Source organism: Microcaecilia unicolor, chromosome 4, assembly GCF_901765095.1.
Source record: "Microcaecilia unicolor chromosome 4, aMicUni1.1, whole genome shotgun sequence".
NCBI lineage: Eukaryota > Metazoa > Chordata > Amphibia > Gymnophiona > Siphonopidae > Microcaecilia > Microcaecilia unicolor.
Genome location: NC_044034.1, coordinates 272,910,605 through 272,936,588, shown reverse-complemented (window position 1 = coordinate 272,936,588; position 25,984 = coordinate 272,910,605). Strand labels below are relative to the sequence as shown.

General features: G+C 44.2%; 1 protein-coding gene across 1 annotated transcript in view; it reads left to right on the top strand.

Moving 5' to 3' along the window:
* Positions 1 to 25,984, top strand: part of MYO16 (myosin XVI) — a 481,895-nt gene that overhangs the window by 302,533 nt on the left and 153,378 nt on the right. Inside the window, exons 23-24 of the mRNA XM_030202479.1 lie at positions 3,498 to 3,573; positions 11,713 to 11,888. Of these exons, the coding sequence (XP_030058339.1) occupies positions 3,498 to 3,573; positions 11,713 to 11,888 (252 nt within the window). The remainder of the gene's footprint in view (positions 1 to 3,497; positions 3,574 to 11,712; positions 11,889 to 25,984) is intronic.

Sequence of the window (25,984 nt, the reverse complement as noted above, 5' to 3'; positions counted from 1 at the left end):
GGCGCCCTCAACTGCTTTCCATCGTGGGGATGACCAAAGTTCACGGGGGGGGGGGGGGGGTGTCGCCAGCGTACCGAAGGCGGGACTGGGGTGTGCTTAAGAGATGGGCGTCCTCGGCCAATAATGGAAAAAAGAAGCACGTGAATGACTTTACTTGGTCCATTTCTTCTTGCTACCAAGCCTCAAAAAGGTGCCCGAAATAACCAGATGACCACAGGAGGGAATTGGGGATGACCTCCCCTTACTCCCCCAGTGGTCACTAACCCCCTCGCACCCTAAAAAAAACTTTTAATTGTTTTTTTGCCAGCCTGAAATATCATACCCAGCTCCATGACAGCAGTATGCAGGTCCATAGAGCAATTTTAGTGGGTGCAGTGCACTTCAGGCAGGTGGACCCAGGCCCATCCCCCCCTACCTGTTACACTTGTGGTGGTAAATGTGAGCCCTTCAAAACCCACCAGAAACCCACTGTACCCACGTGTAGGTGCCCCCCTTCACCCCTTAGGGCTATGGTAGTGGTGTACAGTTATAGGGAATGGGGGGTTTGGGGGGCTCAGTATACAAGGTAAGGGATCTATGCACCTGGGAGCAATTTCTGAAGTCCACTAGGGTGCCCAGTTGGTGTCCTGGCATGTGAGGGGGGCCAGTGCACTACGAATGTTGGCTTGGATTTGGTCATTTCTGAGATGGGCGTCCTCGGTTTCCATTATCGCCGAAAACCAGGGACGACCATCTCTAATGTCAACCTAAATGTTGAGATTTGGGCGTTCCCGACCATATTATCGAAACGAAAGTTGGATGCCCATCTTGTTTCGATAATACGGGTTTCCCCGCCCCTTCACGGAGTCGTCCTGCGAGGATGGACCCAGGAAAACTTGGGCGCCCCGTTCAGTTATGCCCCTCTATGTATAAAGAGGTCATATGTATGATATAGAGGTCATATTTAGCCATCTATTTATCTGTGGACTAGAATAAACAGCCAAACAGGTTGATCTGATATTTTAGAGTTTATATGTGATTGGAAGACTTCAATATGATGATGAAATGTGTATCAGAAATGTTAGCGATTTTATCACATTCTGGTTGCAATAAATCACACTAAGGTGTCCTTTTACAAAGGTGTGCTGAAAAATTGGCTGTGGTAGTGTAGGCGTGGGTTTTGGGTGCACGTCAATCCATTTTTTAGCGTGCCTGTAAAAAAGGCCTTTTTTTTGCCCAAAATGGACATACAGCAAAATCTAAATTGTCACATGTTGTTGTTTTTGTCTCTGATTGGCCTATGAGCTCAAATTCAGCTAGGATGTACTGGTTTTTTCTCCATTCGTAGCCATGGAGAAGAGAGAGAATGATCTCTTTGCTGAAGCCCTATGAACAGTTATATTTGATAACCTGTGAGCAGCTATATGTCCTGAATTCCGCAGGTACTATTTAGATAGTAAACAAATGTTTAACTAGTTTTATAATTGATCACATTCAGCACCCCGGCGGTACTACCCACCCCGAACACGTCGTCATTTTTGGCGCTGCAAAAATTTATTTATTTTTGTAGCACTGGATTGTACTCGGCAGTAATCAGGCAGTGCTGCACGCTGCCTTGTTATCGCCGGGTTAACACAGGAGCCATTATCGCCAACGAAATCGGTGGCGGTAAGGCCCCCCCCCCCCGAAATGGCCACGCGGAAAGTGCTTTACTTGCTGCATGGCCATTTCCTGCAATAAGGAGAGACTTCCCTTTTACCAGCTGCGGTAAAAGGAGGCCTCAGTGCATGTAAAACACACTCTGATGCCAGTGCTGGCCCCCTTTTGCAACAGCTTGGTAAAAGGCCCTAATGTATCCAACTTTGCAGTCCCTACTTGGAGATGACATCATAGCTAATGTGTCAATCTCAGTTCCAAGAAAGGTCAACACTGAAACAGAGCCCTCTTATGACTTGCCAAAGAAATCCCCAAAGCTCTCGCCAACCCTTCATTAAACTTAAGCAAGAATCAGTGTCAGTAAGGCTCACGAATAAAAAATCATCCAAATAATGAATGATATTATCCAAGCAACACATTGACATACATTAATTAAAGTGAATCTGGTCTCCAAAAGTAAATCCTAATAAATGAAAAGAGGAAGGATGAATCAGCTTAGGCAGAAGGCTGATTCAATATCTACCTTAGCTATCAAAGCATCAGCACTACACCTACTAACCAATTCCAGAACACTATCAACAAATGCATACTGAATCAGACAGAACTCCTGAGATAAATAATTGTTAACTGAATTACCTAGAGGGTAAAATAAATTGTAAATCAGGTGATACTTCTGTGTCCTTCTTCATAACTGTATTTAAAGGAGATAAAAATATCTCTGCATAAAGACCTACAATTCTCCCCAGAGCCCCATCTGCCACTAACTTTTCAGACACATGTATATATGTTAGTATTCTAATCAATTATGAATGGATTCAGAGCACAAATATTAGTGTCCAATTTATAGAGTTACTCCCCCCCCCCCTCACACACATAGTACACACATTGTGCATGAAAAGTATGCAATGACATTGCCTTCTGGAAACAAAAATTAAAAATTAAAAAAAAGTCCTAAACACTACAAAAATATTTGCCCTACACACACATAATATGTATTTATTTACAAATAAACTGAGTAAGTAGCAAACCAACAGAAGACCCCTAATTAAATTCTGCCTTCATGTAAATGTTCCAGAACTTTCTTAGACCTCACCTTACTTCCCATGACCTCCCAGTCCTCCATGCCAATCAGCAAGCAGCACAGCTTTGAAAATTCAAATCCAAACAAACACGCCCTCATCCAAATGTTACAGTCCCATGCCCCACCCTCTAGCACCTCTCATCTCAAAAAGGAGCACTTTTGCGAAGGCACGTAAGGGCCTATGCGCATCCAGCATGTGCCAAATCAGCATTACTGCCCAGCTACCGTGTGCCCTAGGTGGTAATTCCAAATTTGGTGTGCCAAAAACACAAGGTAGAAAATATTTTCTATTTTCTACCACAGGGCCGCCTACCCAGTGGTAAATGGCAATTGGCGCACACTGCATGCTTACTGCCCGGGTAGCATGTGAGACCTTACCGCTAGATGAATTGGTGGTGGTAAGGTCTCAGGCCAAAACTAGATGCACACTGGTTTCAGTTGTAGCGCATGTCCATTTTCTGGCCCCTTAAAAAAAGGCTCTTTTTTCTAGATGCGGTAAAAAGTGGCCCAGCATTAGCCCAAAAGACACGGTCGCACCACTGCAGGCCACATTTATCGTGGCTTAGTAAAAGGGCCTCAAAATGGCCCCAGCATCAGCTCTGAAATGGAAGTTTAATGTTAAAGTTCCCAATGGCCCCACAGCTTGCTTCATTTCCATTCATAAGAGCAGCTCTTTTATTCTTCTGCATTCCATAGCTTGAGTTGTGATGAAAGCAAGTAAAAAATGATACACTTTTATCAAACTACATGTAATTAATTCTTCTATTTTATTTAATTCCAGGTGAATTATGAAATTGTTGGAGCAGTTGAAAAAAATAAAGACTCCCTTTCACAGAACCTCCTGTTTGTAATGAAAAGTAAGTTAACCACAGGAAAATAATAATGAACTTTATCTTTGCACTTTACAACAGAATTCTAATGCATAAATTATTATTATTATTTTATAATTAAAAATCATAGAACTTAAAATCTGGTTTAAATGAGGCCATTTCCTGAAAGAGAGAAAATAATATAGCCCTACTATACATTGTTTCATGGCAGCATCTATTTGTCCTTTAATCAGTTTTGACGTTGATTTTTCATAATAAAAACTCCTACAAACCTACTATCCGTACATTTTAAAAGTAAACACAGGTTGAGTAAACGTATTCTGCATATCATTTAGAATCCCCTAGAACTTTCTTCATTTTAGTTTTGGCAAAATGTCATGCCGTAAGGGGGCAATTCCATAACAGCAATGACAATTTGTCTGTAAAACACCATCATCCTACCCACTGCAGGATATGCTAGTGAAATGTGGGAAATATAGAAGACATAGCCCCAAAATTAAATGTACTGTACCACCAGTGTTTAAGTGAAATTTTACATGTACATGTCATATACCGAGACCATATTACTCATGAAGAGATACTACAAACAGTCCAATCACGTAGAATACAAGTCATTGTAGTAGAGCGTAAGTTGTGCTTGACTGGCCATGTCTTCCAAAGGATTAGAAAGATTGCAATGTGATGGACACACATCTAATAGGAAGCGAAAGAAAGGAAAACTGAGGAAGACCTGGCGACAGTCCTTCAGAGAAGATCTACACCATGTTGGCATTACATAGGAATACGCTAAGGACATTGCTGCTGACTGAAAGCTTTGGCAAGATCTTACTGTCTGATGTGCCTAATGTCACAGGAGGACCCAAATCTAAGTAAATATAAAAGTGGTGCTCCAATTAGGCACTTGGAGGGTGCTCGCTCAGTTGGAGCTTGTTCTATGACAGAACCTAGGCATCTAAGTTCCATTATAGAATACTAGTGTAACTAGCTATCCGCACACCTTTACATCAGCCATAGTGATAGTATAAGTGTGCATGCCTAAGTGTGGCAGGAATGCATGTAACTTACAGTATTCTGTAATTATGTGCACAAGCGGGAGACCTACCCATGTCCCTCTATAGAACCCCCCCCCCCCCCATTGCAAATACATACCATGTAAGTTAAACTGGTACTGGAAAAATGGTGCTTAGGCAAACACTAACACTATGTGTTTACTACATAGTAAATACTATGTAAATATTAATTAGGTAAATTAGTATTTACACGTGCAAGTAAATTCTAATATTCTAAATGTTTACCCATGTAATGTCTGTGGAAATGTGAGTTCCTTCCACATGCCCAAATTAACGTACAGTAGCTTCAAAGTCTGTGTGTTTACTGTAGAAGGCATTCCCAGAATCTTCTCACATAGTTTCTACACAGAAAAAAAATCTATATTTGCGTAGTAAGGGGGCAATTTTACAACAGGATGCCTCCATTAAAACATCCAGAGGATGCGTGGTATAAGCCGATTCTAGTTTAGAGGGTGAAGAACGTTTGCGCATAAAAGAGGAGCGGGACTTGGGTGTGATCGTATGTCATGATCTTAAGGTGACCAAACAGGTAGAAAAGGTGACGACAAAAGCTAGAAGGATGCTTGTGTGCAAAAGGAGAAGAATGGCCAGTAGGAAAAAGGAGGTAATGATACCCCTGTACAAAACTCTGGTGAGATCTTATTTAGAATATTGTATACAGTTTTGGAGACCATATCTTCAAAAAGATATAAACAGGATGAGTCTCAACTTTGGGTACAAGGATCTACACCGACAGAAACCAGGTATAAAATGGTCAATGGACTTTGTCACAAATCGTATGGGGACAGACTTAAAGATCTCAATATGTATTCTTTGGAATAAAGGCAAGAGAGATGATAGAGATGTTTAAATACCTATGCAGCATAAATGCATAGGAAGCGAGTCTCTTTCAATTAAAAGGAAGCTCTGGAATGAAGGAGCATAGGATGAAAGTGAAAGGGGATAGACTCAGAAGTAACCTGAGGAAATACTTCTTCATGGATAGGATAAGATAGGATATTCATGGAACTGCTTTCTGGTGGAAGTGGTGGAGACAAAAACAATATCTGAATTCAGAAGAGCTTGAATGCTGGTATTGGGATGCCTAACATTTAGGCACCTGCAGTTAGGGTTACTGTATGCCTAGGTTTCCCCAGACATGTCCTCTTTTTGAGGGCACCTTCGGGATATGGATGGAGGAGAGGGCAGGGGAGAGAGGAGAGTTGTACATGGATGGAGGGGAAGGGAGAGAGGATAAATGCTGGACATGGATGGAGGGGAGGGAAGACAGAGGAAGCAGATGCACATGGGTGGAGGGGAGAGGAGAGAGGAGAAATGCTGGACATTGATGGAGGGGTGGGAAGACAGATGACAAGATGCACATGGATGGAGGGGAGAGGAGTGAGGAGAAATGCTGGACATGGATGGAGGGCAGGGAAGACAGAGGAAGGAAATGCACATGGATGGAGGAGAGAGAGGAGAAATGCTGGACATGGATGGAGTGGAAGAAAGACAGGAAGTAGATGCAAATGAGGAGAGGGGAGAGGAGAAATGCTGGACATGGATGAAGGGGAAGGAAGACAGAGGAAGGAGATCCACATAGATGGAGGAGAGAGAAGAGAAATGCTGGATGGAGGGGAGGGAAGATAGAGGAAAGTTATGTACATGAATGGAAGGCAGTGGAGAGAGGAGAAATGCTGGACATAGATGGAGGAGAGGAAAGATAGGAAGTAGATGGAAATGAGGGAGGGGAGAGGAGAAATTCTGGACATGGATGGAGGGAAGGGAAGACAGAGGAGGAGATGCACATGGATGGAGGGGAGAGAGGAGAAATTCTGGACATGGATGGAGGGGAGGGAAGGAGATGCACATGGATGGAGGGGAGTCGAGGAAAAATGCTGGACATGGATGAAGGAGAGGGATGAGATAGGAAGGAGATGCATATGGATGGAGGGTAGAGAAGAAAGAGGAAGGAGATGCATACTGATGGACATGAAAGAAAGGAAAAAGAGAAGAAAAACTGCATATGGAGGGGAGAAAGGAGAAATTCTGGTCATGGGTGGGCGGCGAGAAGACAGAGGAAGGAGATGCACATGGATGGAGGGGAGAGAGGAGAAATGTTGGACATGGATGGAGAGGGGAGAGGAAATGTGCTGGACATGGATGGAGGAGAGGAAAGAGAGAGGAAGGAGATGCATATGGATGGAAGGGATGGAAAAAAGAGGAAGGAGATGCGTACTGACGGAGATGAGAGAAAGGGAAAAGAGGAGAAAAACTACACATGGATGGAGAAAATAGGGAAAAGCTGGATCCACTCTATACCTCCTCCTGTCAAGTCCACGGAGAACCCAGCTTTTACCTATGGATGTAGGGCAAGAAATGAAGAAGAAAGGAGGAAAGTAAAGAAATAAATGGAAAGGAAGCCATGGAAATGAAGTTAAGAGAACAGATAGCAGCAGAATCAGAGAGTGGGACCAACATGATCAGAAAAGCAAAGCCACCAGACAACAAAGGTAGAAAAATATCATTTTATTTTTATTTTAGTGTTTGGAATATGTCCAATTTGAGAATTTACATTTGCTGTCTTATTTTGCAATGTATAGAAATGTGTTTCTGTTTTTCAGATATTGTGCTGCATTCAGAGTCTAACTTCTTAGGATTTCAGGTTAATTTTTGAAGAATTTGAAGAGGGGCTATATCTCTGTTCTGCATGTGTGACTGCAAGGCCAAGTATCTGAATAGGGATCTGTTTGTTAGGTTCTGAGTAGGGCTACCATACATCCGGTTTTATCCGGACATGTCCTCTTTTTGGGCACACAGCTGGGCAACCAGGCGAGTTTGTCTGGATTTGCGGATAAACGGGCAGGCTGGCGAGCTTAGGAGTGTCCTGTCCTCCCCTTCCCTTACTTACTGTACTGCCCTGGTGGTCTAGTGACCTCTTTGGGGCAGGAAAAAGCCCCCTCTTCCTTCTAGCCAGTGTCTCTCTCTACCCTTTTCCATTCAGTGTCCCCCCCCCTCTCTCTCCATCCTTCCAGTGTCTTCCCCTTTCTCTCTGTATCCTTCTATCCAGCATCCCCCCTCTCTCTCCCAACCCTTCCATCCAGTGTCTTCCCTCTTTCTCTCCTCATCCGTCCATCCAACATCTACCCTCTCTCCCAATCCTTCCATCCAGTGTGTGTCTCTCTCTATTTCTCTCTCCACCCTTTTCCATTCAGCATGTCCCCTCTCTCTCCTCATCCTTCCAGTGTCTTTCCTCTTTCTCCCTACCCTTCCATCCAGCATCTTCCGTCTTTCTAACTCCATTCATCCTTCCATCATCTCCCCTCTTTCTCTCTCCATCCGTCCAGCCAGAGTCTCCCCTTTTCTCCCCATCCTTCTCCCCAGTAGCTTCTACCTCTCCTGCCATGTCCCCTCTTTCTCTCCCCATTTTTCCACTCATCTCACTTTCTGTACCCCTCTTCCATCCAGCGTTCCCACTCTTCTGTCATTTCTCCCCTTCTGCTCTTTCCATTAGCACTGCCTGCCTTCCACTTCTACCTGGTATCTTTTTCCTGGCCACTGCTGCTTCTCCCAATGTCAGCAGCAGCGGCAATGGCAAAACAGCAAGAAAACAGCACAGGGCCACAGCAGCCTTCAGGCATGCGCTGTCAGCTTTGCTGGACCTCTGCCCCCGCTTATGTCAACTTCCCGTTCCGGGAGGTGAGGACCTGCAGAGCCAAAAACACATGCCTGAAGGCTGCTGCGGCCCCGCACTTGTTTTTTCTGTTGTTTTGCCGCTGCTGCTGACATTTGGAGAAACAGCAGTGGTGGAGACAGTGTGGGAAGAGTGGCAGTGTGTCTTAGCGGGAGACTTTCTCGCTTTGGCGGGAGTATGGGAAATAACCCGCCAAAGCAGGAGTCTCTCGCTGAATGTAGGAGAATTGGCAGGTCTGGGGATGGGACAGGGTAGGAGACTGGGGCAGTCTTTGTTTCCTTTGGGGGATGGGAGGGGGATTATGGGAGGTATTTTAAATACTAGAGGGTGGGGGGTTGGGATGGGGGTGCCTGACCTGGCATTTTTTAAATGTGTGTTTTGACATGATATTCATTCAGGACACATATAAATTCCAGAGGGTAATACCACTGATATGCCCTGGCTTGACTATATGGGGCTAACTCTGCCTGCAACAGTCAGCTGACCATCACTGGCTGAATATCAGCTGGATGATATTTGTTGTTTACATCCTCAAATTAATACAAACCAGAGAGAAACAGCAACATAAACCAAACATAGAACAACAACAGAGAAGTGGGTCACAGATGGAACAACAAGACAGAACCAAAAATTGAAAAAAAAAAAAAAAAAAAGATTTTATTGAAGGACTCGATGCAACCCATATTTTGGCAAATGTCTGCATCAGTCACACATTTAAAACATCCAGTAGACAAAGTTATGTTCTGTACAACATGCACAGTATAATTGCGGAATGTTATTCCATCTTTTGTGACCTTGTTGTTTCATCTGCAACCCACTTCACTATTGTTGCTTTACCTCTTCAAATTAAACATTTTATTTCAACAGTCATTCAGTTTGAAGGCTGAAATGAGTCAGTGGGGGTTTAAAAAAAAAAAAAAACCCAATAGCTTGATACATGACTGCAAAAATGTTAATATAGCTCTAGTGGATAAACATAGAATACTAGATTAAATAAGAAAGAATTAGAAGCTGTTGTGAACACATTTGGTTTAGGTTTTGCTTCCATATCTAGAACACTGTTAGTCTGTCTTTCTGTCAGGACTCTTGAAGATGTGCAGTTTTCACTTAATTAGAAAACCCATGAGTCATTGGAGTCATGAAAATCATACCAAGAAACTTAATTTCACAGCAGCCTCTGTCTTTCTGGAGCATTTTACCAATCTGTACTGTATCTTGACTACAATACACTATGATTGTTCATGGAAAGATGATAACATCTTTCGGTCAAGACACCCTGACACATCTTCCTAAGGAAACATTTTCAGAAAAGAGAGAGAAAAGCACACATATAAAAGAGAAGAGATTTATTTTAACTGTTTATGACTTATACTTTCTGCAATGAGACTGGGCAATATGATTTCCTCTTAAAACACATGAAAGATTTAATTATGAGAATATTTTAAATCTAAGTATGCCTTAATGCAGTGGTCTTCAATAATTTTTAACTTGGTGTCACTTTTATCTAAATGAGCTGAAGGAGAGCCACCAGATATATTCCCATGTGAGGCCACCACATTGCTGACCAGTGTGTGTCAGTGACATCCACCCCACTAGTTTACCTTCTAACTTGTGTTTTGGACATATCCTCAAGGAGTTGGGCATTTCCAATTACATTCTCTTCATCTACTGAGAAATGCCTTATCCTTCGAGCACATGTTGTAGACAATACGCTGAAATCTTCTCCCCAGTGTGCGGCGGTGGCCAAAAAAGGAAACAGGATGCTAGGAATTAATAGGAAAGGGATAGTAAATAAGACCAAGAATACTATAGTGCCTCTGTATCGCTCCATGGTGCAACCTCACCTTGAGTACTGAGTTCAGTTCTGGTCAGTACATCTCAAAAAAAAAAATAGCGGAATTAGAAAAGGTTCAAAGAAGAGCAACCAAAATGATAAAGAGAATGGAACTACTCTCATATGAGGAAAAGCTAAAGAGGTTAGGGCTCATCATCTTGAAAAAGAGATGGCTGAGATTGAGGTCTACAAAAGCCTGAGTGGGGTAGAATAAGTAGAAGTGAATTGATTTTTTTACTCTTTCAAAAGTATAAAGACTAGGGACATTCAATGAAATATTTTTTTTCACTCAATGAATAGTTAAGCTCTGGAATTTGTTGCCAGAGGATGTGGTAACAGCAACAGCGGTTAACATATATGGGTTTTAAAAAAAGGTTTGGACAAGCTCCTGGAAGAAAAGTCCATAGTCCGCTATTGAGACAGATATGGAGAAGCCATTGCTTGCCCTGGGATTGGTAGCATCAAATCTTGCTACTATTTGAGTTTCTGCCAGGTACTTGTGACCTGAATTGACCACTGTTGGAAACAGGATACTGGGCTAGATAGACTCTAAAGGCCTGACCTCAACCTCCTCCTCTTCCCCTCCCCCATGTATCTTATCCCATCTGTGGGGCTTCCAGTGTACAAATGGGAGGGAATAAATACCCATTAGCTCCTATCCTGCTGGATTAGTGTTTCAAAATGGCTCCAGGCATCCCTAAGTTCACGTTTGAGCAGGTTTTCTGATAATTTCTCAACATTTTATAGCTACGTTAAAAATGGTCTTAGCACATAGTAACAGCGCACTAAGGGGGCCTTTTACAAAAGCGCACTGAAAAATGCCTTGCAGTAGTGAAGGCGCAGGTTTTGGGTGTGCACCAGTCCATTTTTCAGCGCGCATGTGAAAAAGGCCTCTTTTTTTTGCCAAAAATGGACATGTGGCAAAATTTAAATTGTCACGCGTCCATTTTGGGTCTGAGACCTTACCACCAGCCATTGACCTAGCGGTAAAGAATCTGTGCGGTAATGACCTACTCATGTCAAATGTCACTTGGCGCACATCCGTTACCTGCATCCAAAAATAAAAAATATTTTTTCAGACACGCATATTGGAAGCATGCCAAAGATTAAATTATTGCAAGATCCATGTGGTAGTCAGGCGGTAACTATTTTGGCATGCATTGGGTGCGCGTAGATGTTACGCGGCTTAGTAAAAGGAACCCTAAGGCCAGTTTTTGCCACAGCTTAGTAAAAAGATCCCTATATGCTGAATTAGGGGGCGCATCAATACTCTGCCCTCAATCTATCCTGGGTTATCTGCAAGAATTTTCATCAGTACTCTCCAGATAATGTCACAGAAAATTGACAGATAGGGACCTTATCCATTTGATTTATCTCAGTTTTCAAAAAGACTGTTTCTTTTCAGTACTGTAAGAATGTAAGATTGATACTTGTTTTTCAATATGAAAATGTTAGAAAATTAATACTTATCAGCATAGCAGAATCTGCAGCAGCATGCAGCTTCTCTTTCAATTGCCAACTCTGCAAAATCACAGAAAATTACATGATATGTATTTTACCGTCTGTGTGTTATGTTTTTTTTTCTCCAGCAAGTGAAAACGTTGTCATCAATCAGTTGTTTCAGTCCAAACTGACCCAAACAGGGTCTCTTGTCCCACCATTTCCTCCTTATAAGCTCAGAGGGTCAAGAGCAGCTTTGTTCTTCAAGAAACCATCTACAGCATCTACAAAGGGAGAAACAAAGAAATTCCTGGAGATCAGTAAGGTAGGAATTTAAGTATAGCACATTGGTTTCAAGGATCAAAGAAAAGGCTTCAGCCTCTCAAATATATATAGGGCTTCTTTTCTTAGATGTTTATTTTATATTATGTTTATTATATGTAATATGAGAGCAGGGGCGTATCTGAGGTTTGGCGGTAGGGGGGGCAGGGGCTAAAGTGAGGGGGCACATTATAACGCCCCCCCCCCCTACCGCCGTTAACCCTCCCCCACCGCCGTTAACCCTCCCCCGCCTACCACGGTCACCTACCCCCGAGGTCCGCTCCTGCTGGTTTTTTAAAATATTACTTCAGCTGGCGGGGGACCCCAACCCCCGCCAGCCCAGCCGAGGTCTTTAACTTCTTCATCCTCGTGCTGTTCCTGCAATGCATCCTTCCAGTTGGACGGAGTTTGACGTCGCAGCATGTTGACGTCCTGCACGTACAACGTGCTGCAACGTCAAACTCCGTCCAACTGGAAGGATGCATTGCAGGAACAGCACGAGGATGAAGAAATTAAAGACCTTGGCTGGGCTGGCGGGGTTTGGGGTCCCCCGCCAGCTGAAGTAATATTTTAACAAACTGGCAGGAGCGGACCTCGGGGGTAGGTGACCGCGGTAGGCGGGGAAAGGGTTGGCGGTAGGCGGGGGAGGGTTAACGGCGGTAGGGGGGTCCAGAGCGAAATCTGCGGGGGCCCAGGCCCCTGTGGCCCCACGCAGATACGCCCCTGTATGAGAGTACAACAAAATCAGTGCATACCAGTGTTTTAACAGCTCAGATACCATTGCTGGATATTCAAATACAGCTGAGGAGTCACCGCTGTGGAAAGGCACAAAAATAGAGTGAAAAATCCAAGACAGGCAGGAGGAAGGTGAGAGAGTGCTAGGAAAAGTGGGGAGTTTCTGGTGCTTCTCCAATAAACACCAATTGTACTTTATTTGCAATAAAACTGAAAAATGTGCATCTGTCATGGGGGTGTTGTCACGGTGTGTTTTAGGTGGGACTACAATGTGTATTCCCCATTTCAGAGGGGGAATACAGGTCTATAGAGGGTCATGGATTTGATATGTAGTACATTCTCGATTATCTGACCTTTGCTAATCTGACCATCTGGCATATCTGACTGACCCCCCTCTCCCCCCCCCCCCCCCCCCCCCCCCCCCCCCCCCGGTGACATCTTCACATTTATTTCTATTAAAAATCTTTGTTTTAAAACAATTAAATCGGGAACTCTATGGCTTTGGTTATACATTGCTTGAGTGTTTTCTGTATTATCTGACTTTTTACTTATCCAACAATGGGTCAGTCCCGCCTTCTCTTCATATTCTTTTTTAGCCTTCTTTATTAATGCTTTGCATCTGACTTGCCAGTGCTTATGTTGCTTCTTATTTTCTTCATTTGGATCCTTTTTCCATTCTTTGAAGGACAATCTTTTGGCTTTAATAGCCTCTTTTACTTCACTTTTTAACCATGCTGGCTGTCGTTTTCTCTTCATTCCAGCTTTGCAAATAAGTGGAATGCATCTGGACTGGGCTTCCAAAATGGTATCTACTATAATAAAACTCACCCTCAACGTTCTGAAGACAACGTTCTGAAGTCACTCAGTCACTCCCTGAAGGGTTCATGGATTCATGGTGGTGAAGCCACAACACTGACCATGTCTCTCTGCCCCGCCCTCGCAGGACGGACCAATCAGAAAAAACACCCTCAACATTCTGAAACACAAAGGACCATCACAACACCGTTCCCAGGCAACATTAGGCAACGTAAGACGGACCAATCAGAGGAAACTACGTGACAATAAGGGAGGAGCATTCCCCAGCAGAATGGCTCATTATCTGTGCAGCACAGAGAGCACAGAACCACTGCTGGAACGAGAGAAGAATATTCCTGCTGTGGGTATGTGCAAAAATAGACCGGGGGGGGGGGGGGAGAAATTTTTAAATGCCTAATGCCAGTACTGAAGAATGCCAGAGGGCCCATAGCAAAGACTATATTTGGGATCGCTTGACATGGAGTCAGAGGAGCCAGAAAACAACGTGCCCGTCACCATCTGGGACGTGGGCAAACAGGACAAGCTGCGGCCCAGCTGGAAGGATTACCCGCGACCCAGCCAGCAGCAAACAGCGACCAAGGAAAGGGGAGGAGTAGGGAAACACGCGGAGCATGTTTCCCTACTCCTTCCCTGCCTAGGAATCGCTGGAGACTGGCTGCCAAACTAACGAAACAACCGCACACCGACGCACCACCTCTATCATTCAAAAGGCATCCACTCTTTCTTCAATAGAAATGCAAACTAATAATACAAAACAAAGAATACCCGTTTTCTCACGCAGCTACAGGTAACTCCCCACCCCCTTCCTCCTCCCCTTTTGCCAAAGCGGCCGTGCCCAACCATCCCCAGCCTCAGGCAAGCCGTCTCCCACCTCAGGGATTCCCCGAGCACCCGGAAAAAGAAGGCGCAACTTCCCGCAGCACATGTTCCAGCATTTCCCTGCAGCTGGCCTGAAATGGACCGAACATACCGGATCACCACCCGATGGCCCGAGACCGTGCTCCTCTCCCTTCCGCCAACTTAAAACAACCATCCCCGTCCTCAGGCAAGCCGTCTCCCATCTCCAGGATGCCCAGAACCCCAGCCCAACGGAAAAAGACGGTGCTGCTTCCCACAGCACATGTCTCTTCCAGTGTTCCCCTACAGCAGCCCTGAAACGGCCAAAAAATACCGACAGACCAAGAATGTGCTCCTCTACCTTCCGCCCATCTAAAACAACACTGCTGCCTCAGCACAACACAAAAAAAACCCCCCGGAAAAAACAATCCACCACTCAGCAAAGGCTGACCCCCCTACAACCACATTTACATTTCACCAACAGAAAGACCCCCCTCCACAAACCTCCTTGACAGACAAAACCACACACACACAATACAACAGACACACACCCTCAAAGCCACACACCAATCCATCCCACTTTGCCAGCATAGCACAGCACATCCCCCAATCCCCCAAGCAAAAAAACAAAACAAAAAAAAAAGACACACATCAACAACCTTTACACACACCCCACCCTCACACACTCACACACACACACACACAAAAATAACTCTGTGACACATACATACACACACACACACAAAAAAAAAACCACATGCTAGCGCCCGTTTCATTGGTTTCGGAAACGGGCCTTTTTTACTAGTTTTTGAATAACATCCATGCCTGATTTAGTATCCTAACATTAGCAGCCTATTCCTCATTTTATTATAGTTGCCCTTTCAAAAATTAAATGCAGCTGCAGTAGCTTTCCTTTGCAGGTTCATCCCAGATAGTAGCTCAAACTTGATCAAGTTATGTTCATTGTTTCCCAGGGAACCCATCTCCCTGGCACTCCTTGATATAACATTTATCTAGTCAATTTCAGGGTAATTACAATCACCCATTATTATAGTGTTGCCCAATTTGCCTGCTTTCCTAATCTGTAAACATTTTTTCATCTGTCTGTTTGTTCTATCCCAGTGGACAGTAGTACAGCCATACAAGAATACTCCTTCACTTCACACATGGAATTTCTATCCATAATGATTCCACGGTGCAATCTGTTTCATGTGGAATGTTTATTTTATTTGACTCAATTCCCTCTTTCACATATAGCACAAACCCCTTTCCAATTTGATCCTCTCTATCATTGCAATACAATTTGTACCCTGTTAACACAGTGTCCCATTGATTCTCCTCTTTCCACCAAGTCTCTGAGAACCTATTATATCTACCTCATCATTTAGAGTCTCTGAGATGCCTATTAAATCTAATTGGAAAACATAGGCGAAAGAGCTGCTATAGATATAGCCTTGAATTAGCCGACAAAATGCCCACAGTCACCTATTTTCCTGAAAGCATATGCAATCCCCTGGTAAACTGTGTTTGTAAATTTCTCCAGGGGATTACTAGAACTGGCTTGTAGAACTCTCCAGATTGGGGAGGCTAGGGCGGAGTGGGGTGGGGAGGGGATAGAGCAGAATGGGAGGGGCTAGGGCAGGGTGGGAATGGGATAGAATGTGGCACAGCAAGTTTCAATCCTTGCAGTGGCAACACCTGTGTCAGCAGTTCTGAACATAGCAAGGAAGGACCCCTTCACTATGTCCCTCTGCCCTTGTCCCTCCCCCCCCCCCATATCTCTGTTAATAATTGTAACATGCAAGCTAAATACACTCAAGAGAATTATCTGCCCCAAAAATATTGCCTCATCTCTCTCCTCCCCTGAAAATCCAGCATCACCCCTGTCTCTTTCCCCTCCCACCATCGTCCAATCTCTTTCCTCCAACCCTCTATCAAGTACTTCCTCATTTCATTTCCCCTTACCCTACCATCCAGCAAAACCTCATCTTTCTCTGTGTCCCCCGTCCCTCCCAATATCAACCAGCACCATTACCCCCCCCCCCCCTCCAATATTCAGTCCTTCACCGGCAGCTCTGCCGGACTACAACTCAACAAGAAATACCTTCCCCTCCATGCATCCCACCCGTTTCCTCACTTGCTCACTCTGCCTGCCGGCTGCTGACTCTCAAACTTCATAGTTCCAAATAATGAGAAACCGTGGGACCATAGCTCTCTGTGCAACACTAGCAGCTCAGTAGGTTGCACGCACCCCCTTATGATATAACTTCCTGTATTGGAGGGCGGGATCAAGAGCTGCTGCGACTGTCGCTTAGAGAGCTATGGTCCCACGGTTTCACATTGTTTGCAGATACGAAGTTGAAGAGTCTGCGGCTGGCAGGCAGAGTGAGTGAGCGGGTGGAACATATGGAGGGGAAGGTTGTGATTTATTATTGCCTTTCAAGAAGAGTAAGTGGCCACAGGGAGGGGAAGGTAGTGGTTTGGGCTGGGGAGTCTTAGCCTCCCCAAGCCTCTTATATGGGGCGCCTATGAGGGATGTCATAGTTGGGGTGAAGTTTGCATGTCATAACATTTATGGAATTACAGAGCACATGGTCTTTAGTTTCCTTCACCCCTGTGAGGACCCATAAGGAGAGGGGGTATCCTGGTCAGGCCCAATAATTTAAGGCTGAACTAAAGAGTAGTTCCTTTTAATAAAGCAGTAACTTGGAGGACAGCTCCGGGTGGGTAGAAAGTGTTAACACTCCCCCCTCCTCCCCCAGGAGAAGAGCATGAAGAAGCCTGTTTGGTGTCAGAGGCAGCAGTTTGAAGGAATGCATCTCAGGAGAGGTAGGGCGGACAAGGAGGTCCAATCCTATGTGGGTCTAGCAACTAGGTAAAAGCCATTGGGACAGTTTGCTGTGTAAGGAATGGGAAGTCAGAGCCTTGGATTGTTCTGCCAGAAAGGATGGGTATTGAAAGACTGGTGGATACTGTAAATATGTAAATAAGATTTTCAAGAGACTATTAATTTAGCAGTTAGAACTTTCACCACAAGTCTTGGATTGGCACAACCTCTTTCAGTAAAGTGAACTGTTTGTTAATGAAAAGTATGAAGTTTGGATATCTAACTGTTGCAGAGTTTCTTTGGAGTGTGAGTGAAGTCAATTTGCTCAAAGACTGTTAAAGAAATAAGAAAGAGTGTGAATTAAAACCTTTCAGTCTACTGGGATCAAGCCCGGTCCCAGCCAACGCCCATCTCATGATAACAGAACTATTGTCTGTGGCACTGACCTGAAGAGTTAGCTGGTGCCCAGAATTTGTGGTGAGACCAGGGTTACACATACATGTCTTTTGTAAGGCTCCATCATCTTTCACACTTGAATATATTTACTACTTTCTGAAGGTGTTAAAAATTCAGATCCCTTTATTCTTCAATGAGACAATTTAGAGATTGTTTTGTTAAAAAAAGGGGGAGGGGGACTAGATGCAATAAATCTTATTCTCTTTCTAGAGGGTCCTTTTAGTAAGCTGCAGTAAAAAGGGGTGTTAGCATGCCTTTATGTGAATCTTCTCCACATACTAAAGCCATTTTTACCACAACCGTAAAAATGTTTTTTTTTACATATTTTGTATTAATGGCCATGCACTAATGTTGACACTAGCACACAGCCATTTTTAAAAATGACTGCGTGAGCACTTAATGCCACCCATTCTGTAGGCAGTAAGCTCTTATGCGGTATCCTTGTGCTAACCAGTTAGCATGCAGGAATGTAGATACGTTAACTGGTTAACACTGGAATGCCGACTTTCTGTCCATGACACAGTTCCTTCAAAAAATTTGAAAATGGATTTATCACCTGGTTTATGCACACAGATTTCCAAGCTACAGCAGGATGCCTGAGTGCATCTCACAAAACTCCGTTTTTTTGCTACATTAGGCATGCAGCTTAGTAAAAATCACATAACACTGTCAAATACAACAAGCTTTTGCCTGAAAATATACAGGCTAAAGTTTCCCATAAAGTCAACCATTTCCTCCTCTAAGGAGTGAACTCTACATTTTGTAAATAAACAAATATTTTTCTTTGGACTGATGGATCTCATCTGTAATATCCACACCATCTATATGATTGAAGTCTAAAAATATTTCTTGATATTCACAAGTATACGTTCACATCTCCCCTGCCTTCACGCACATCTCACGTGCACTTACTGCATGAAAGTCTATAATACCATAGTAGTATCTCACATTAAATATTATTATTATTATTATTAATTACATTTGTACCCCGCGCTTTCCCACACAAAGCAAGTTCAATGCGGCTTAAATAGTAAAAAGAATTACAAAGTCTTGAAGGAGAATGTTACAAGTTGTAGTAAACGTAGTAGTGGGGTTTTGAGGATATGTAAATTGAGCATGGAGAGGTAAACAAAGATAGGATGAGCAAAAGGAGAAGAGATTGGGAGGGGTAAGGAGTAGGAAGGATGGAGAGGAAGAGATTGAGGAATGAGCATAAGGAGATTGTGAGACTTGGTCAAAGGTACAATAATCGTCGGGGCAGGAATCATGTGGGTGGGCTTAAAAAGTTAAGTTGGGTCATTAGGGTAAGCTTTCTTGAAGAGAAATAAATAAAGGAGTCCTTTTACTAAGCTGCGGTAAGCAGTAACACGTGCTTGCTGCAGCTTAAAATGCTTTACCATGGGGCGCACTCAGGCGTCCTGTGGTAATTTTGACTTCCCACGCACTAAAATGTAGATTTGTTTTTTTAGAACTGGGGGCAAATCAGGGCAGGGGCGGCCTAAGGCAATCTGCCACCTCTGCCTGAACCCGGCCTGGCATCTCCCCCTTCCCTCCTCAACCCTCTTCCCAGTTTCCTGCGTTTACCTTTTTTTTTTTTTTACTTTCTCAAAAGGCAGCAGCAGCAGCGATTCCCATTGGCTTCCCTACCATGATGCCACCAGTACTGGCCTCTTCGCTCTACTGCACGTCCTGCCTCTGAGGAAACAGGAAGTTATGTCAAGAAGCGGGCCGCAGTAGGGAGAAGAGGCCAATGCCAGAGGCAGGGCAGCCTATGGGAATTGCTGTCGCTGCCACTGCTGCCTTTTGGAAAAGAAAGAAATATGGTAAAAGTGGGGAAAAGGATTGCGGATAGAAGGGGAGAGTGCCACTCCCTGCAGAGTTCCGCCTGAGGCCCCTGCCTTAGGTAGCCTAATGGTAGGGCCGCTACTGGGTCAGGGGCAGAAACTAGGTGTGTTCTGTGATAGTGAAGCTACAATCCTGTACACTAACTGATTAGCAAGTGACTAGCACATGAGCCCTTACCACCTACAAAATAGGTGGCAGCAAGGAACTCATGCGCTAATGGCCACACGCTAATAGAAAAATTAGCACACAGTCATTTTACCCATGTAGAAAAAATGGCCTTAGCACATGAGAATGACCTACATATGCACGCGCTAAGGCCACATTTTACCACAGTTTGGCAAAAGGGACCTAAAGTGTAGAATGAAAAACAAATATGCTGGTTTGAGATATTCACGAATTCATACCTCATTAACATGTATTTATTTATTTATTACATTCATACCTCACATTTTCCCGCTAGTTGCAGGCTCAATGTGGCTTACACAAAACTGTAGGGAAGGCTACAGTACAGAAAAGTACAATTAAACGGTGTAAAAGTAAGATAATAAACATATAGGCATCATTTAAACTACAATATGTAAAAGATAATTCTATATAATAATTCTCACCTCCAACATTCTATGCGTCTGCCTGCCTGTGTCCGTAACTTTCTTCACAGATGGGCTCCAAAGCCCTAGCTGATGTCACTAGACCTATTATGACGCGTCCTATATAATTCTCACCCCCAACGTTCTATGCGTCTGCCTGCCTGTGTCCGTAACTTTCTTCACAGATGGGCTCCGAAGTCCCGAGGGTTGGCAGCAGGAAGGGGGCTTGAGCGGGTCATGGCAGGGGGGTCCAGGGGTCAGGAACTCTGAGGGGGAGTCAGGAATTCGGAGGGGGGGGGTCGGGATCGGAGGGAGGGAGGCAGGGCGGTGTGGTCTGGAACTCTGAGAGAGGGAGGGGGTCTGCAAATCGGAGGGAGGGAGGCAGGGAGCTGGGGTCTAGAACTCGGAGAGAGGGAGGGGTCTGGAACTCGGAGGGGGGTCTGGAATTCGGAGGGGGGAGGGAGGGGGTCTGGAAATTTGGAGGGAGGGAGGGAGGGGGGTCCTGGAACTTGGAAGAGGGGACAAGAGGGGAGGAGGGGGGAATGCACCACCTGTACAAAACTAAAAAGAAAATGGGGGGACGACCCTGGAACTCAGAGGGAGGGAGGACAAACGACGACCCTGGAACATGGAGGAAGGGGGAACACTGGAACTGGGTGAGAGGGAGGGGTCCCAGGCACACACACTCTCTCTCACAGACACACTCGCACCCAGTCTCACTCTCTCTGTCACATACACACACTCGCAGATTCACTCTCTCTCACACAGTCACTCTCTCACACACTCTCTCAAACATACACACTCTGAGGAAAACCTTGCTAGCGCCCGTTTCAATTGTGTCAGAAACAGGCCTTTTTTACTAGTATAAGATGATTAGTGTCCATGAATCTTGTTGAAACCAGGAGTTAATCAGATTATGTTGAACCTGGAGAATAAGCCTTCTTGAACAGGATGGACTTCAATAATTTTCTAAAATTTAGGTAGTTCTGAGTTGTTTTTACTGATTTGGGTAAAGCATTCCACATTTAATTCTACATATATAGTCCTAGCCAGCCATGTATTTGCTCAGTGTTATGCTGTGTAGTATTATTAGTGTATGCTATCTTAAGCAAGATATAGATTAAAATGAAACTTCATAGCAGCTACAGAACCATGTTGATTGTGAACAGAATTGCCCTTTTTAATGTGCAATGTTGCTCGTGAGAGAGTGAGTGCAAGATGAAAGAGCCATACAGTAAATGTTAATGGGCGAGTTAAGGTCCTCTTAGAAACATTAATTAAGGCTAAGATAACATTAATTAAGGATAATGAAGCCTATTCACCACTGAATGGTGCCTTATAGACAATCATAAATGAGGCCCAACCATGGCTTCCTTCCAAGGTATTTATCGATACTCAGTAAGCATTGTTAACAGAACATTGTAGCTCAGTGATGAACAGGTATAGGAGATGACACTGTACAACTTCAAACACAAGACACTGAAGCTAAATATATCGTACCCACTGCACACTGCAAACCATGTGGCCAAATAACATACTTTTGGGGTGATTCACATGCTAATGCACATAGATGTACACCACAAATATGTCTTCTCAGTCAAAAGGATAACATATTACACAGTGTGTTCTAATATTAGGGGGGTCTTGCAATGTGCAGGACACAGGGCTTTAATAATATTGTATAAAGAAAAAGGCCCAATTTGTAGGCATTTTTTCCTGTTCATTTCAGGCATTCATTTCAATTAAAAATTTTTTTTAAGTTATGCACTTTAATTGTGTACCTGTCAATTCATAGGTTGATGCACATATAAATCTATTTTGTGCACACTTAGAGGTCTTTTTACTAAAGGTTATTAAACCCTTAATGCACAGTTAGCACATGAGGGGAGGATAGATGAGTGGTTAGAGCACCACTCTTGAAATGCAGAGGCAGCTGGTTCAAATCCCACTACTACTCCTTGTGATCCTAGGCAAGTCACTTAACAATCCATTGCTTCAGGTACAAACTTAGATTGTGAACCTTCCATAGACAGAGAAATATCCAGTGTACTTGAATGTAATTCAGCTTGAGCTAGTACTGAAAAAGATGTGAGCAAAATTCAGATAATTAAACATTTCAGAACATGTTATAGCATTTTGCAGTCATTTGCCCTGTTTGCACATACACTAACCTGATGTTATGATTCTGCAGGTTTGGCTGAGGGGGAGGGGGGACGTCTCTTCTGATTGGCTGCCAGGGGTTGTGCTGACGTCAGGGGATAGTACTTTAGCCTGCAGCTGAAGAGTTTCTCTGCTTTTGCGTTACTTATCTGGTGGTAACAGGAAAGCCTGATAGGTTTCTCTCAGAACGTGCTCTAGGTTCTGACAGGGATCTGTGTTGATTTAGAGTATTCTTTTCCTTCCCTCTGGGTTAGCTGCTGCTGTGTGTGTGTGTGTGTGTGTGCGCGTAGCTCTGTAATCAGGGTCAGCTGCTCGTTTGTTTAGTGGGGGCTGGGCTTTGCTCAGCCTGGGGGGCTCTGGGCTGAGTGAGAGCGTTCTCCTTTGTTTGTTTGTTTTAAGGATTTCTCTTTCCAGTGTCCTGGCCTGCTGGCTCAGTGAGTTTAACCCTTTGTGTACTGTGTGTATTGTATTCTTGCCTCTGCCAGTGTGTTTGTTTGGGTGGGCCCCACTCCCTCTCGGGAGGGGAAGCATTCTCTCTGAGTGTTTGTTGATTTATGGCACTCTCTGCTGGCTCTACAAGCTTAACCCTTTATGTTCTGTGTGCCTCTGTCTACAGTGGGTTTGAGGCAAAGGCTTTCTGCCTTCCTTTGTGTTTGGTTCCTCTGGCTTCTGCCTGGGGCTCCTACCCTGGTGGGGAGGGGGTTGCTGTGTTAGTTCCCCTGTCCTGCGCTAGTCCCTGCGTGGGCGTGGCCCGCTCTGGTCCTTTGTTTCCCCCTCTGCCCTATTGCTGGTGTTCAGCGCGTGTCTGGCATCTTGGGGCCCTCTGGGTTCTTTCACCCCTCCCTGTGTGTGATTGGGTTCCAGTTCAGCCGTGAGGCTCGCACGAGTGGCTCTGTCTGCGTGGGTTCCGGTTCGGCCGCGAGGCCCGCCTGTATGCCTATTTCCCTTCTTCCTGAGGGACTGGGGGGAGGGGTAGCAGGGGGTATTGTGTAGCTGGGGTGTGCGGTGGTGGGTCGGTCTCCCCTTGGCCTGGGTCGGCGCCCTGCTGGCCTCGGCCAGGGCCCAAGGGCTCACGACCAACCCAACGGATTACACCTACGTGTTAGCTGTTTATAAAAAATATTCTTGAGGGGGTGTGTCATGGACATGGCAGTAAGTGCTCCCATATTAATTGTATGCAGATACCACATGTTAAATGACAACAATAGTGCACGACCTGCATTAAGACATTTAACCCCCTTCCATATGTGCTGCTTTAAATTTGAGTGTGAAGAGCAATTCTATAAATAGCACTCAAATTTACATGCACTAAATTGCGTGCGGTCCTGAGATGTGAACGTAAGTAAAGCCAATTAACACCAATAATGGGTGATAATACTAATGTTTGTACTAAGGTTCTAAACATACTATTAAGGAAGAGATGTCTGATTCTTTTTAGTTTCCACCTTTAGTTACACCTGAAAATTCCATGCAGAAAAAAATATGCATAGGCATATTCTCTATAATAGTCTGCATTTTATAGAATAGGCTTAAATTTCTGAGCAGTATATAGAATTACACCGAGCAACTCTCCACATGACCAAATTTGCGCCATTTGCGCCATGTTTTATTTGATGTAAATCCCAACACCTAAATTAGGTGCAGAGCAGGTGTATTCTATAACAACATGCATAGATTTTTGAAATGTCCATGCCCCACCCATGGCCATACCCCCTTTTCAACTATGCGACAGAAAATTTACACGTACCATATTACAGAATACATCTAGCAAGTTTTGCATGTAAATCTTAATTAATGCCAATTAGTGCTGATAATTGCTTCTTAACATCAAATTAATAGCATTGATTAGCTAAACAATTATATTACACACATTGTTATAGAATAAATTAAAGCATGATATATAGAATCCCGAGGATAGTGTAAGAGATAAATCATGGGGTCCTTTTACTAAGGTGTGCTGAAAATGGCCTGCGGTAGTGTAGATGTGTGTTTTGGGCGCACGCAGAATTATTTTTTAGTGCACCTACAAAAAATGCCTTTTTTGCCAAAAATGGACGTGCAGCAAAATGAAAATTGCTGCTTGTCCATTTTGGGTCTGAGACCTTACCGCAAGCCATTCACCTAGCAGTAAGGTCTCACGTGGTAACTGGGCGGTAATGGTCTACGCGTGTCAAATTCCACTTGACACGCATAGCTGCCGTGCGTCAGAAAATAAAAAATATTTTTCAGACATGTGTAGTGGATGCATGCCAAAATTGAAATTACCACAAGATCCATGTGGTAACCGAGCAGTAACTACATGTCTTAGTAAAAGGGCCCCCATATAACATTCAAAATACATCATGTTGCTTCCTTTGACTTCTGCATCCGCCTGTTTGGCCATGTGCAGCCTGATACACTCTTCTACCTGATAACTATTTGTGTTGTGCATTCCCTCTGACTTGCCTGCTGCCCATTTTTGAGCAACATTTACTTAATCTGGTCCAAGTGTATAACAAAGATAAAATAGGATATTTATATTATTACATACATGTGGACATCGCTAAACTTCGTTAAAGGTATAAAATTGCTTTTTATTTTTAACTAAAATTTCAAACTTTGTATTTCTGATTCTCATTTGTGTTTGATTCCTATGTTCATTACAGCATACGCTTAGAGGGGCATAATCGAACGCGAACGCCCATCTCCATGGGCATCTATGTTCGCAAACGGGTACGTGAAGGGGCGGTTTGAACCGTATTTTTGAAAAAGATGGGCGTCCATCCTTCGTTTCGAAAATATGGGTTTTGTACGGACCAAATGCCATAAATTTGGTCCTTTCTGAGATGTGCGTTTTTTTTTTTTTTTTTTGCGATAATGGAGACTAAAAACGCCCAGCTCAGAAACGTCCTAATCCAAGCCATTTGGTCATGGGAGGGACAACTGTACAACAGTACCATAGCTCTTAGGGGTGAAGGGGGCAACTACATGTGGGTACAGTGGGTTTTAGAGGCCTCCCATTTACCACCACAAGTGTTACAGGTGGGGGGGATGGGCCTGGGTCTGCCTGCCTGAAGTGCACTGCAGTACCTACTAAAAGTGCTCCAGGGACAGGACTTGTTGCTGCTGTATAACCTTGGCACAGCAGTTCACACCTGAAGACTAATCTCTCAGAAAAAGTCCTTTATTTGAATAAGCACGTTTACTCACAGTTAACTGCAGAACAGAGGTTGTGCCCCACTGGCAACGAGTCTCCCTGGTACTGAGATTAGCAGTAGGTCAGAGCTGGCAGAATGGTGTAGAATGCCCACTTTCAGTAACGTGGGTAACACATGAAAGGGAGCTAAAACTGGCTTACAAAAATGGCCACTACCGCATGGACTACCGGAAACACAACAGGGCACACTCTGACCCAGTAAGCAGGGGGAAAAGCACCATGGGAGTAGAGCTTACCAACTACCAACATCGTGAGCATTGAACACAAGCTAGTGGAATCACGGAGCCCACTACCCTACACCCACCACAATGCATTGCTGATGTGACTCTGCAGTGCGCATAACAGAAAATGTATCACACTCATCCGAGAGCCACATCAGAACCAGGGAAAGGCTGTTACAGGATAGAACACATTCTGCTGTCATTGAGGTGGGTACGGCATTTGAGGCTGGCATAGAGGCTGGGAAATAAAACTTTGTAAAGTGTTTTTTTTTTGTGGGAGGGGGTTAGTGACCATTGGCGAGTCAGGACTGGTCAACCCTGATTCCCTCCGGTGGTCATCTGGTCATTTAGGACACCTTTTTGGGACTTGTTTGTGAGAAAACAGGGTCCAACAAAAGTGACCCAAATTCGCGCTAAAAA